Source organism: Nicotiana attenuata, unplaced genomic scaffold (genome assembly GCF_001879085.1).
Source record: "Nicotiana attenuata strain UT unplaced genomic scaffold, NIATTr2, whole genome shotgun sequence".
Taxonomy (NCBI): Eukaryota; Viridiplantae; Streptophyta; class Magnoliopsida; order Solanales; family Solanaceae; genus Nicotiana; species Nicotiana attenuata.
The window spans coordinates 80,857-95,453 of record NW_017673325.1 but is presented as its reverse complement, the minus strand read 5'-3'; the positions used below and the strand labels follow the sequence as shown (position 1 = coordinate 95,453).

The window sequence follows — 14,597 nt, the reverse complement described above, 5'->3', positions numbered from 1 at the left end:
TTCTACCTGACTAGTTATCGCCTAGACATTGCTTACACTTACAACATAGGAGGGAGTGATCAGCCGATTTTTATATGGAAAAGCCGAGATCACTCACTTAGAAGCTGCTTTCGGATTTTGCGATACATCGAAACCTCACCGGGAAGAGGTTGATTCTTGTCTATGTCATCCTCTCTTCAGTTGTCTTGTTACTATTATACTGATTCCATTAAGGCAGTAGATTATTCTGATTGGATTTTGAACATCGTCCCCATGCCCAAGAGGGATAGACGTATTCGTGTATGCATCTATTTTTGAAATCTCAATAAAGCATGTTCCAAAGATGATTTTCCGCTGCCGAACATTGATTTGCTTGTAACAAGACTATTGTGAATGTATGCCTACTACTCTTTTCTGACGATTCAAAATTCTCGTCGTCCGCTTCCTCGAGGTAGAGTTTATTTTATAATAGGATCCCTGTTGGGTTTTTATGGAGCTTGGCCTCCTTTCGCATTAACTCACCATTTTGGCGATTTGGTTCATAGCAGCCCAAGTATATCCAAGAGTTCCTTTTACACGCAACGCTATCCTCGGCGACGATATCGTCATCAGAGATGCGCGGGTGGCTGAGCGTTATCGCGAGCTAATTTTGCCACTGAATGTTCCATTTTTGTTAGAGAAATCGTTAGTATCGTCAGTTGGTGCTTTGGAGTTTGCTAAGCGGTTCTTCGTACGCGGAGTGACTAAGGACTTTTTTCCTGTCTCCTATCACATATTAAGATCCTTAGTTAGTTCCATATCCCTTGTTCCTGTAATAAGGGCTATTATGTCTAAGGATCTTCCATTGTCGTATCGTTTATGGGAAGCTGGGTACCGGGTGTATACTCGATGCACGGCACCTCCTAGGAGACACTAGAATTGGCATCTCCTCGTCTTTCACTCACCGAACGGTGTGTGTCCTCTCCCCTTTTGGATTCCGTTAAGCGCAACCACTGGTAAACACTCAACCTCTTATCAACAAGGTATGGTGAGGGACCTGATTAGGCTCTTGACCCCTCGATTCCCGAGAAACTCGGTGATCTCGAAGTTTTTCGAAGCCTGGTCAGAGTACGACTGGTTAAGGGGGCATGGGTTTTGTCCGAATGGATGAAGTCCATTCTCTCTTACTGGTCTTGGTATTACACTATCGTGGAGGAAAAAAATACTCCCATTAAGACGCTACTTAGCCTGTAGGTTGTGCCACTGGTGACTAAGCATACAAAGAAATTATATCATTTTAATAATAACTAATAACGGCACAGTCTTTCGGTGTTACGACCTGGTGCTCTCTTGTGAAGAGCCAAAAGCTCTTGACGTAGGGAGGTTCGGTCCAGTCTGTTCACCTCAATTTGCGCCTTATTTGAGACTAAAGCGGGCAGGGTGCAACCTCGTCATAAGATAAGATATAGGCAATAAGACTTTAAGCGCACCTGAGGCCTTTGCCCATAGAGATACTGGGGACGAAAGTCTCTGGGGGGGGGGGGGGGGTTCTATGAGCAAGTCTCCCATTGCTTTCGCAAACCAGTGGGGACAACCCCCCAAAAAAAGGAGTTTTCCACGCGGCGATCTTCATTTGAAATATGAGCCGCTAAAATTTTTCCCTTTTGAATGTATTCACCCCTATGAACCTGATGCATACAAGTCTTTCTATTTGTTGGAAGGTTAATACATAATACATAACCAAAGGAATGCTTATAGTGTATCCATTACCTGATAAAACGATCTTTCCCAGTAAAAAAAAATTATCTTTCCCTAGTGTTCGGCTATAGCAGAAAGCCCCAAATCTAGAGCTTATGGTATTAAGTTCCAACCCAATTCCAACAATGCACTTCTCGGTACATCATCGGTAGGGGAAAAGAGGAACTGCTTGACGCTGTATACTAAATACAACAAGCCCGATTCGCATCATTATGCTCAATAAAAGGAATGAGGGAAGCTAAAATAAAAAATATTGGAAGGAAGGGAAAATTGGAAGATGAATCTTTTCCCCGGAGCTGGAACAACTTGTTCTTCCTGACCCGATTCAACATCAAAAAAAATTTTGTCCCTACCATAAGTTATTCATATTTCCTGAAGAAAGCATATGTTCCTTGATCTCTAAGATATTTCATAAAACTCTGTATGGATCCTCAATCACCAATCCTTGCATGAATATGGGTTATGCTCGAGAGGCTATAAATTCATTGGACATGCCCAAAGAATCATAACACTCGTGATGATCGACTTTACGAAGATTCCATTGGATTTCGGAAGCTTGTAGCATTGGTCCGGCACAATTCCCAAACTTAACAAGCTGGGACGTGCCCGCCTGCCCCTGGCCTGCCTCCAATTACTGAAAGTGAATTCGTTTTCAATTATCCTAAGCCAGCCTATCATTCATTGGTTAGGGTTAGGGAAAAAAGCTAGCTGGAAGTAATCTCTTCTTCTCAGTGAAAGCTAAAGGCCCTGGTATAGTAGGAGTGTGGTGCGTGCTCTCTTTATTCTGTAGATGCGCTCCTGGGAAGGGAAGCCGGAAATTTCTGTGTAGATCGATCAATCCATCCCTGTTCAAGTGATCGCCCCGAGCCGAACGAGATTGGAGACCGCCTTAATGATTGTTCGTAATGGGCCTACCATTTAACGTACGTATGTCATGTAGTTTTTGTTTTTGTACCTTTTTCGTCCCTCAGCCCCTCTCCCACCTTTTCTCTCTATCATTAGAAGTAGGGAGGGTGGCATACCTCACTGAGCTATCGAACGTGAAGCTAGGCCAATTCAACCAACCGTCCGTCCTGGTGCCTTTGCTACTGATTTGACCGCTTCTCATCATTAATCCGGGTTCACCTCGGCCCTCGCCCCAGAGTTCTTATGAAGACTCTGGTGGTGCATGTGTATGATAGGGCCCCCCATAAGCGCCAAAGATTGCTGATGTTGTCATGATAAGTGTGGAAGTCAGTAGTGTACTCGATGATGAAGGACCTATCGACTTGCATTAACTTCCCGTGGCTAGTAGGGGGAACTTTAATGTAATTGCGGATCCATTAGAAAAAACTTGGGGATCGGCCTCCTGACTTCAATGCCTTTATTGAAGTGATGAGCTTTGGAGATATAATTTTCTCGTTTGGATTATTTGATTGGGCTTTCAATGACAGCAAATTGACTTGGAGCAATAATCAAACCGGTCAAGATTGTATCTGGCCCAGACTAGATAGAATCCTTTTGAATGGGGACTGCCCACTTCTATATAAAATTCATTTTACTTCCACCAGAGTTGACCATTTGCATAGAGTATCCTCTGATCACTCTCCTCTAGTAATCTTCTTAGAAGATTATAATACTCGCATTCTTGGGGTTTTTCATTTCCAAAGAATGTGGATTCGGCATTCTGATTTTCACATTGATCTCAACCATGCTCGGGAAATCCTTTTCAAGTTTTCTCCAGGAAGATTGACTCGACAAATATAGCACTGAATTGGCGAACTATTTCAGAATATAGAAATGCCGAAAACGAAGAAGGCCAATTTGCTCTTGAACAGAGTTGGTCTGCTGATAAGAAAATTCCGTTAGATTCGGCCAAGAGTAACCTTGAAAAACTTCTGCTTTACAAAGAAAGATAGAGAATAAGCACCTTGAACCAAATTCAGAACTTGTCTCTGTATGGCAGGAAGCTCTCAATTTATTTCATACATTACTTTCTTCTTAAGGTTCGGTGCTTGAAGATAAGATCCTTGAGTCTATCCCCTCTCTAGTCGCAGAGGAAGATAATAAGATGCTTACGAGCCCTCCTAATATGGAAGAAGTTCAAAAGGTAATTTTGAGCATGTCGGCGTGCACTAACCCAAAAAAAGGTCTCCCCTATCCTTTAAAGCCTGATGGCTTTCGGGATTCTTTTTATATAGAAAATATTGATGAGATTTCAGAAACTTCCAACTGGTCACCTTATTTCTTCGCTAAAGGTGCGATCCCCCGTTCCATCAATGCTACTTTCCTTGCTTTGATTCCTAATATTTTTATCTAGGACTACCTCTATTTAAATCTAAAAAAAGTTCTCATCTTCTAGATAAAGTGGTAGGAGATGAAAGCATTGTTATCCAGTGGAGGGCGGCTTATTTTGCAAACATATTCTTTTCTCGATGCCTATACACATTCTTGCTGGGATTCCAGTTTCAAAGGGAGTTCTTGACCAGTTAGAAAAAATGTTAGCTAACTTTTGGTGAGGCGGTGATGAAGGCAAAAGAAAGGTTCACTGGATATTTTTTGATACTATGTGCCTACCTATTCAGGAAGGGCTTTGGGTCCTCCTACTACAAGACATTTTCAAGAGCTTTCAAAAGCTTTTCGTATGAAGTTTACCTGGTCAATAAGAGGGGGGTACTTTCAATGAGAAGAATATCAGAGAGCTAGGGGTGGAACCAGAAATCAGTGCTAGCTCCATTTCTAATCCACCATTTTGAGCCCTTAAGTGGTGGGGTTGCCTGAAAATAGAACTGATTTCACTATAAGTCCTGACAACAAGGTTTGGAAGCAGCAAACCATAGGGGCTTTCATATAGTTTCTTTTGAAAAAAGCAGTCCAAAGTATGACTCCCTCTTATTGACCAGGCCAACTCCTTTACTAGTTATTTCTCCAAAATCATAGATGTGCTTGACACACATGGAAACTTCTTTTTCAATGATATCGAAGCATTTTTGCCTCACAGAGTGGTTTATGAAATCAGGAATAGTGGTATATTCACATCTCATCAGGAGGACAGTATGGAAAAATAATCGTAGTGAGTCATTTATTCTCAAAGCTAGTTGGGAATCGATAAGAAATCGAACGAGCATTCAAGCTTGGACTCAATTTGTCTGGGATAAAGCCATTCGTACAATAATTAGCATTTTTGCGTGGAAGCTCTTATTTGACTTTATATGCGGGGATTCCAGAATCAGTTAAGGGAATAAATTCAGACGAAAGGTATAAGATTAGCAATCAAATGCTTGTGCTATTCGGAGAATGATAAATAAAGTATTGATCACCTCTTCATCAAGAGTGAGCTTGCTATGGAGGTTTGGAACCATTTTGATCGCCTTTTCAATATAAGATCCTTCCAAAAGGATTCCATTCAGTCCCGACGGTTTAACAGATCTCGCAGGAAATCCCAAGTTGGCTACGTCACATCTATGCTTACTATTTTTTCAGTTTGGGAACTCTGGAAGGAAGGCAATAGCAGTAAATTAGAAAACCCAATATCTCAACCGGCTGCTATTATTCAACAAATTACGAACTGGTTGAAAGACTGTTCTCAGCTTCTTGACATCATATCATCTTGGACGTTTACTGATTCTATTCTTCTGGATGCGCTCTACATTCATCAAGCTCGTAAACTCGCAATTGACTCCAAAATCATTATTGATTGCTTCAATGAAAATAAAGAAGCCCCTAAAATTACCCATACCTAGACTCATGGTGGAGCTTCATTTCATCAAAATTCTCGGCTGGCCGTTTCAAAATCGTCTATACATTTAGAGAAAACAACAAAGTGGCAGACTCTTTAGCAAACTTCGGCTGCGATTCTCAGTTTGACTATAGGTTTTCCTCTACAGCTGATCTTCCTCAACAAATTCAGGTTTTTTCTCTCAAAAAAGTGGGCTTATTGAATATCATATTGGTTTGTCTTTGTTCACTTTCATTTTATTAGCAGTAATATTTTTGGATGTCTTGTAGCTCTTTGTGAGCAGGTCTATGTACTTTTTTTATGGGTAAGGTTTTGACATCCTCCCCCTTAACCCCCAGCGGGAGGGGGGAGGGGGGGCAGATGGAGTATTGACGAAGATGCTTGGGACTAAACACATTCCCCTCTACTTAATAAGGTTTAGGAACGATGTTGGCAAATGATTGTTGAATATAGTTACTCACCTCACAGCCCAATTTCCTCTAGGGGTGTATACCAGCCGGGTTGCTGCTCGGAGGACCAAACCTGACTGCTGGGACAAGCTTGGTATGCTGTCTTCCCTTTATCAGCAGGCGGTATAGTCGTATTGCAATTATTCCACCAGTACGAGTCACTTTATCTGGATGTAACAGTGTAGTAGCAACTGCAGACGGGGTTGGCATGAGATGTCGGTTCTTGATTAACATCCTTTTGCCACTATCTTTCTTTCCGAAAAATGCAGCCCCTACCATTAGTTGTCTATGGAGATCTGGGATTCGGTATTGAATCAATCCAATATTTCATTCGGTCACTTCAGCAGTCATAAAAAAAACTAATTCTATTGAGTTGATTCCATCTCCTTGACTTTGTTCACATTCACTAGCAGCTTGTTGGTGTAGGCAGCTAGCCTATTGGAAAAAGACTACCCCCATCCCTCTCCCAAGGTAGCTATTTTTTTTCCGTGCTTCTTAAGTCGATATTGACCTGTATATAAGTCAGATGTTGGAAAGGGAAGCCCCCATAATATAAGCACTCTTTTAGTCAAGTAATACCTTTAGAGCCTATAGTATAGCTGAGTAGCTAAGAGCTTCTGGTAATTTAAAAACGTAGGAATCGACTTGTTTTGCGTTAATGGGGCTTTGAGGGACGTCTTCTCTTTCCCTTATCAAGTAAGTCACACCTAATCGCCCTTGATGCCATCTTGATAACTGGACTGAATGTCTCATCATAGTCTATACCCTATTATTGGTTGTAGCCTTTGGCTACCACGCGAGCCTTGTGGCGATACTGAAAATATGTTACGTCTACCCTCAGTTTTAATTTCTTGGAATAACTACCCTTACCGTCATACTTTTGAATCATATTTAACCCTCAACTGTTAAATCCTTCATCTCAATTTAAAAAATATACGTGACTGGCTCTGATTCGATAAATAAAAATCTACCGGGCCCATAGTAATAACCCACCCATTCCAAAATGGAAATTTTACACCCTATAGAAAAACTTAGTACCCTATTTATTTTAAATAAATACCATTTTAAAAAATTATATTATATAGCAACCTTTTACCCTTTATAGCAAAATATCTAATTATAGTTATATCCTACACTTAAGGCACCATATACGCTAATTAATATTTTTCTCTCTCCTTTTTCAGATTTTCTCTCACATAATCACGGTAAATTTCACAAACCACGTTCTCTCTCTTTTTTGCATACACTTTACTCTTCTCCCACAAAACCACGATTGTTGCCTCTGTTCGTTGCCCTAGTGGTTATAGCAGAGATTTCTTTTCTGGTTCGACTCGACGTGGCTGAAAAGGCCAATTTCTGGTTCGTTGCCCTAATGTGAAAATCTTGGATTTTTTTTTTTTTTTGGTTCTCTAAAATGGGTATGCAGGTAGCTACTGGAAAGTGAGAAAGTCTGAACTTGGATTGGTTATTCTTGGATAAATACAGATAAAGAGATTTCTTGCTGGTCCTCTTGCCATTAGGAGATATAAGGTTATTGCTTTAAGAATGTAATATGCATAGAGCAACAAAAAATAGAATTATAGAGAAGCTAAAGTAACAGTTATTGATAGCATTAGAAGTGTACCTCAAAGAGCACGGAAGGATTGTAAAGAGAAAGCACGGAAGGTTCATAGCATCAGTTCACCACAGCCTCTTGGTCTACCTCTAAACTAGCTGTTGACGGCGGCGATGTTGATGAGGTCCAGTTGGGTGTTTTGGATGGTGAGTTTGATCATGGCTTCGTACCTGGGAGTTGCGAGGAGTGGTACAAAAGCTACGATGGTACTGATGTGTCAAAAGCAATGTACAAGATGCGTAGGAACAGTGAGATTCAGGGTTTTTGCTCGACGACGGATTCGTCGGAAATTAGGGTTTGTTCTTGAACAAAGACGACTGATTTTGGGGCTGAGCAACTTGTTTTTCTGTTAATATATTTTAATGTATTTTCAACGTATCACGCTGTATTTTCATGTATTTCATTGTATTCGTTGTCTTTTCTTCATTGTAATTCAATGTATTTCGTTGTATTCAATGTATTTCATTGAATTTACTGTCTTTTTTTCCATTGTATTTTAATGTATCCCGTTGTATTTTATGTATTTCATTGTATTCACTGTCTCGCTATATGCCATCAATGTATTCATATGTTTTTTTTAATTAATATAATTTATGTATTCAGATGTATTATATAATATCTCTGAAGATTGTTATGTTTTTGGTGTATTTTTCGGTTGAGAATCTTTTTATAGCTGAAAATACAAAAATTGTGTGTTATAATTGAGTTTATTGAGTTATATTATGAGTCTATTATGTTAATTGATTGACTTTCCGTTTTAAAAACAGTGTAATCCCCTATTTCACGCCGTGAATACAGTCGAATACAATAATCTGTCCAACTGTAATCCCACGTTTCACTCCATGAATACAGTCGAATACACTCGAATACAACAACTGATTAGCTGGACTTTCCTGATTCACGCCTATTTTTGCTACTGTATTCATGAATACAATAGCTTAAATACATCAAATACATCTTATAACCACAGAAAAGGTATCTATAATCAGTAATATAGCAAATGGTATCTATAGATGGCTAATTACTACTAAAAGATAGTGTTTTATGAAAATTTCTCTTCCAAAATCCACCATTTCCTCCACCGGCATTCCTCCCCTATTTTGCCACCCTTCTCTTCTAATCCACCATTAATATAATGTATTGTCATAATTTATGTTGTGTATGTATTGTATGTATGTTATACAGCAGACTCCTGCTATATGTTTAGTGATGATGAGAATGGTAAATTCTTATAACCAGTTCATTCTGGTGATCTTACTATATATAAACCATTAAACCTTGATTTCCTTCAGAGGAAGTATTTACTTGGAATGCTACTTTAAAAAAAAAATTGTTATTCTTCTTTTATTCCCTTCCAAATTGGAGTGGCGTACTTATGTGTCTAATAAAGTTAAAATATCGTAAAACCAGTCAGTTAAGGCAGGTTACTTCTGGCAAAATGGATTTTTTTTTTTAATTTTAGAAATGCACTTAACCTTAAGTAGTGTTACCATTAAAATCTTCCTCTGATCTATAATAAAATCTAACCATAAAAAGTTAAATAAATTCAAATTATATCCATTAACAATGTTAAATCATTTATAAACTTTAAATATGACTAAATTGCTTATATTAAGTTAGTTACCATTTATTTCATGTTATCAATCAATACTTTGATACTTTAGCTAAATATAGATCTTTATTTATGTGATTCACATTGCAAAATAAAGGAAATTTATTAGATAAACGAGTGAATCACGCCTCATGTGGAAGAGTGAAATACTTATAAATAGATTCACAATAGAATCACAAATAAACATTCATTACCAAGGTCTTTTAATTTACAATGAAGATGAATAGATTTTTCCTATTCCAATGGCTTCCTTTGCTGCTTTTATTGATCATTTCAAGAACCTCAGTTTCTTTAAAACCCCATAAAATCCCTAGGCTTACACCACTTCTTAAAAACATCCTTAAAGATTCTAATACCCTTTCTAATTCTTCTACCACTTTACCAAATGAGTTTGAGACTTATTACTATACACAAACACTTGATCACTTCAATTATGGACCTAAAAGTTATTCCACTTTTAAGCAAAGATACATAATTAATTCTAAGTATTGGGGTGGTTCTAATTCAAGCTCTCCAATTTTTGCTTATCTTGGTGCTGAATCTTCCATTGACAATGATCCTCTTAGTATTGGATTTCTCACTGATTTTGCCCCTCGTTTTAAGGCTCTTCTCGTTTACATGGAGGTAATTCATTAATCCATCAACTATATATGTCAATTAAAACCACAATATTGTCGTATATTTTTTCTCATGTTTCTTGATTGTGAATGGTAACTATTTGAAACTTAGGGTGTCAAATGGCGGATAGAGCTTAATATGGGGGTTTGAGGGTCAAAATGTACTGAGTTAAGGAATGGCCACGCACCCAAAAATTACTTGGATTGAGATAGGTTGAATAAGGGTCATAGCCCAACCCGCATAATTAATTAAGTTTTAGTACTTTCTTTCTTTGTTTTCTTAAAATTTGTTTTATACCAAATATAACCTTTTTTTCCCCTTTGTTATGACTATATGTAAAATATTTTTGTTTTTAAAAAGTATTTTTATAATAAATAATTTGATAAGTTTTATAGTGGGTCAATTTGGATTATATATTTGACCCAAGACGAGTCATACTTTCAATGTGCTAAACTTATGCTTTGCGGTTTGCAGCATAGGTACTATGGACAATCAATACCATTTGGGAAAATTGAAGAAGCTCTAAACGATAACGATACAAGAGGATATTTCAATTCAGCACAAGCAATAGCCGATTACGCAGAACTTTTGCTGCATGTTAAAGAACAATTCTCAGCACCTAATTCTCCGATTATTGTCATTGGAGGATCCTATGGTGGAAGTAAGAAAGAAAAATAATTCTTCTCTTTCCTTTTTTTTAGTATTTTAATTTTAAATAATGTAAAGTTGGAACTTTATTATATTAAAACTCTATCTTTTTTTAATTGTGCAGTGTTGGCTTCGTGGTTTCGATTAAAGTATCCTCATATAGCTCTTGGTGCTCTAGCTTCATCAGCTCCCATTCTTTATTTTGATGACATTACTCCTCAAAATGGATATTATTCGATTGTCACTAAGGATTTTAAAGTAAGTAAATTACTACGTATTTTTTTTTCGTACTTTTAACACTATTCTAAAATTAATTAAGTCCTTTATATTCCGATAATTATTTCAGGAAGCGAGTGAGAGTTGTTACCAAACTATACGAGATTCATGGTCCATAATTGACAAGATTGCTTCTACAAAAGATGGACTCTCCTATCTCAGTCAGAAATTCAAGACTTGCTCGTAATCTTTTCTTTCTTTTGGTATTTCAAAACTAGTTTCGCCTTTTTTATGTGCTTGTTATTGCCCCTTCCTTTTTTCCCCCTTGAGCCAAGGGTTTTCGGAAACAGTCTCTTTGCCATTTTAAGGCAGGGTAAGGTCTGTGTACGTACACTTTACCCTATCCAGATCTCACTTGTGGGACTACACTGGTACTGAATTTTTTGTTATTGTTGTTGTTAGTTTTTCCTTTTCTCTAATCTTTATATTCAATTTTCGGTGTGTTTTCTATGAAGCGAAAATTATTTTTCAGAAAATTATTATCATTAAAAGGGATAAAAACTTTCATGCTTGTGTTTTTCTCCATTATTCCATTTGAAATTGTTTCTAAATTTCATAGAGCATTGGATAGTCGGTAAAGTTGGTTGTGTATGACTTAATAATGGGTCTTAGCCGTGAAAACAACCATTAATATTGCATTAGGGTAGATTGTCTACATCACAACCCTCGGGTTGCGGCCTTTTCCCGGACCATACGTGAATGTGGAATGCCTTGTGTATCAAACTACCATTTTGGAAAATTATTTCCCTCATTACTAAACTCACTCTTAATCTTGATTTTTGGATTTCAGGCAGTTGAATAATTCTTCCGATTTGAAGGGATATTTGGATTCGACATATGCCGTTGCTGCTCAGTATGACGATCCACCTAGGTATCCAGTGACAGCGATTTGTGGAGGAATTGATGGTGCAACCAATGGAAGTGATGTTCTTGATCGTATTTTTGCTGGAATTGTTGCATATGAAGGGAATAAATCTTGTTATAATATTGTCTCTGGTCAAACCGACTTGGGATGGGATTGGCAAGTAAGTACACCAATTATATTGAGCCAACACATTTTGTTGAAGTTTTTCATTTTTTCCGAATTATCAACCCATATTTGAAGTATATAAAAGGGTAGCACGATTCACTAATTAAGCTCCCGCTATACAGTGAGTCCGGGGAAGGGTGTTATTTTTACGGCTCGAACCGTAACCTCCTGATCACATGGCAACAATGTTACCAGTTACGCCAAGGCTCCCCTTCCCATATTTGAAGTATATAAAATTTAGAAATTAATTCTAGCTAGTTTTGTTTGTTTAGACATGCAGTGAGATGGTGATGCCTATAGGACGAGGCGAAAATGATACAATGTTCTATTCAGCTCCTTTTAATTTGGATCAGTTCATAGAAGACTGCAAGAGCGACTATGGTGTCGCCCCTCGTCCACATTGGGTCACAACTTATTATGGTGGACATGTATACTTCTTTTCATACTCTAATTACTTCATTTTATAACCTTCCCTTATATATTATGGATGGTTTGTCGTTCTACTTTTTTCTTATGTATTAGATATTTGGATTTGAACTATCGGTAAAATTGTTTACGTGTGACTTATAGATCACCGATTCTAGTCGTGGTATCAACCATGTACTGACACTCTTGTGTTAGTGGTAGGCTGTCTATATCACGCCCCTTTGGGATGTGGCCCTTCCCGAACCCTACGTTAACGTGGAATGCTTCAATGCACTAAGCTCTATTTTTTATGTTTATCTAAACTTAGAAAAAGGGCAGCTCGGTGCACAAAGCATCTCACATTTACGTAGGATCCAGGGAAGAGTACCTCAAAGGGTGTGATGTAGACAACCTACCTCAATACAAACATTAATGACTGTTTCCATGACTTGAATCCGTGATTTATGGATCATATGGAGACAACTTTACTGTTTTTCCAAAGCTCCCTTTCCGGATATCTAAACTTACGTGAGCGAATTTTCAGGACATAAAATTAATTCTTCAAAGGTTTGCTAGTAACATCATTTTCTCCAATGGGCTAAGAGATCCTTATAGCAGTGCAGGGTACGTACTTGACAAGTCTTTTCCTTCTATTTGGTGAAATATGTCAAACTATTATCCTCTTACATTTTTTTTTTGTGTTTCTGTTTTAGGGTTTTGCAGGACCTATCAGATAGTCTACTAGCTGTCACGACGCGTAACGGTATGCCATTAATAAGAAATAATTTTGTTCTATAGAATTTAGAATTTCTTTTTACAAACGTATCAACTATAAATTATAAGTTTAAGTTCTATATACCAATGGTGTAAAACTATTTGCACAATTAAATTATATAAATTAAATACAAGTAAATCTCTAATGTATCACTATAAATTATAAGTTTAAGTTTTATATATCGGTGGTGTAAAACTATAATCGCTTATTAAGTAACTACATGTAAATCTCTATACAAACATCAATTAAAAACCCACTAAAAATGGTAGCTAACATGAAGAGACGGATCCAGAATTTGAACTCTATGGGTTCAACTTTTAAGGTTTTCAGCATTGAACTCGTTATGTATTTAAAGTTATGGGTTCATATCTATTATTTGCAATTTTAATGGATTTTTACCTTTGTGTCTAAAGTTATGGGTTCAAATGAACATGTGATTCTTACACTACATAGTACATACGCCCCTGCTAACATGCATGTTATTGTTTTGTCAAATTTCATTTCATGATTTTATTTGTTTATTTTTGTAGGTTCCCATTGTCTAGACATACTTACTAGCCAGCCAAATGATCCAGAGTGGTTAACCATGCAAAGGAATAGAGAGGTTGAAATCATTGAAGGATGGATAACAACGTACTATGCTGATCTCAAAGTCCTCAAAAATGGCACAATGACCTAAAAGAAGATGTTCTGGCTAGTTTCTCATGAGTTGTGATGAGTTATGAATACATGTTTAAATTAGCTAAACAAAGGTTACACACTTGTTTTATTTGAAGGTGAAATAAGATCTATTAATTAATTAGTGTACTATGAAATGAATTTTATGAAACTTAAAGATCTTGACGGTACCTTATGTAAAGTTCAATTCATGTCGTTTATGTCTGGGAAATTGAAAATATTTTATAAGACACCTAATTAACAATCCGGTACCTTAATAGTGCATAGTGAAATGAAAATACTCTATCAGTTATCTATCAGTTATACGTAGATAATTAAACTATTGAGTTTAAGCTTTATGTACCGCGTCTACAAAGTTTATGCACCACTTAATTGGAAACAAAATTATATTTTTTTTAAATTAGCAGAAGTTGTACAATTAATTTTTTTGATTATGCACTGTCAAAATACTCTATCAGGTACCCAGATTTTCATTCTTTCATTAGCAGTTGATAAGGTCTGGTGAATTATTCTATCTAATTTATTTTTATAAATAATTTGGATGACTGAAAAAAAATATGTTTGTTTTTGAAAACATTCTTGGACAATGAAAAAAAATGAGGAAACCATTTTGTTTGATGGAATTACTTTCTCAACTACAGCGATGCTACTCAAACTATTGCGCTGTCTCAACTCTCAGTTTATTCATTGATGGAACAAACTGTCATATTGTGTTTTCTGGGATCCGATTTTATATTTTGGTGGTTTTAAGCTTCCGTGATATATTGACTTATTTTTACGTTACGAAAATTTTAACTTTGGTACTGTTTGACCAAAAAGTATTAAGCCTTTCGATTAAACTAATTAATGATGAAAAGATAGGTGAATCTTAGTTAAGAATAATAAAATCTAGATCAAATGTTAGATGATGTGGACAAGATGAACGACGTTAGCTAATGTGTTTGGCTGATTTAATGCTCATAAATGCAACAACATAAATGTATAATAAATACAAATAAATGCGACTATCATAACAAAAGAAAGTTACTACCCAATTATTGTGAGATTCGGAGGGCCC

General features: G+C 36.9%; 1 protein-coding gene across 1 annotated transcript; it reads left to right on the top strand.

Moving 5' to 3' along the window:
- Nucleotides 1-9,323: 9,323 nt before the first annotated feature.
- LOC109216050 (lysosomal Pro-X carboxypeptidase-like) lies at nucleotides 9,324-13,637 on the top strand. The gene is made up of 9 exons (XM_019380180.1): nucleotides 9,324-9,734; nucleotides 10,203-10,389; nucleotides 10,501-10,634; nucleotides 10,723-10,835; nucleotides 11,443-11,677; nucleotides 11,955-12,110; nucleotides 12,632-12,711; nucleotides 12,801-12,850; nucleotides 13,393-13,637. Exons 1-9 carry the CDS (start codon nucleotides 9,324-9,326, stop codon nucleotides 13,539-13,541), a joined length of 1,515 nt encoding a protein of 504 aa, XP_019235725.1. The 3' UTR covers nucleotides 13,542-13,637.
- The last annotated feature ends 960 nt before the right edge of the window (nucleotides 13,638-14,597 follow it).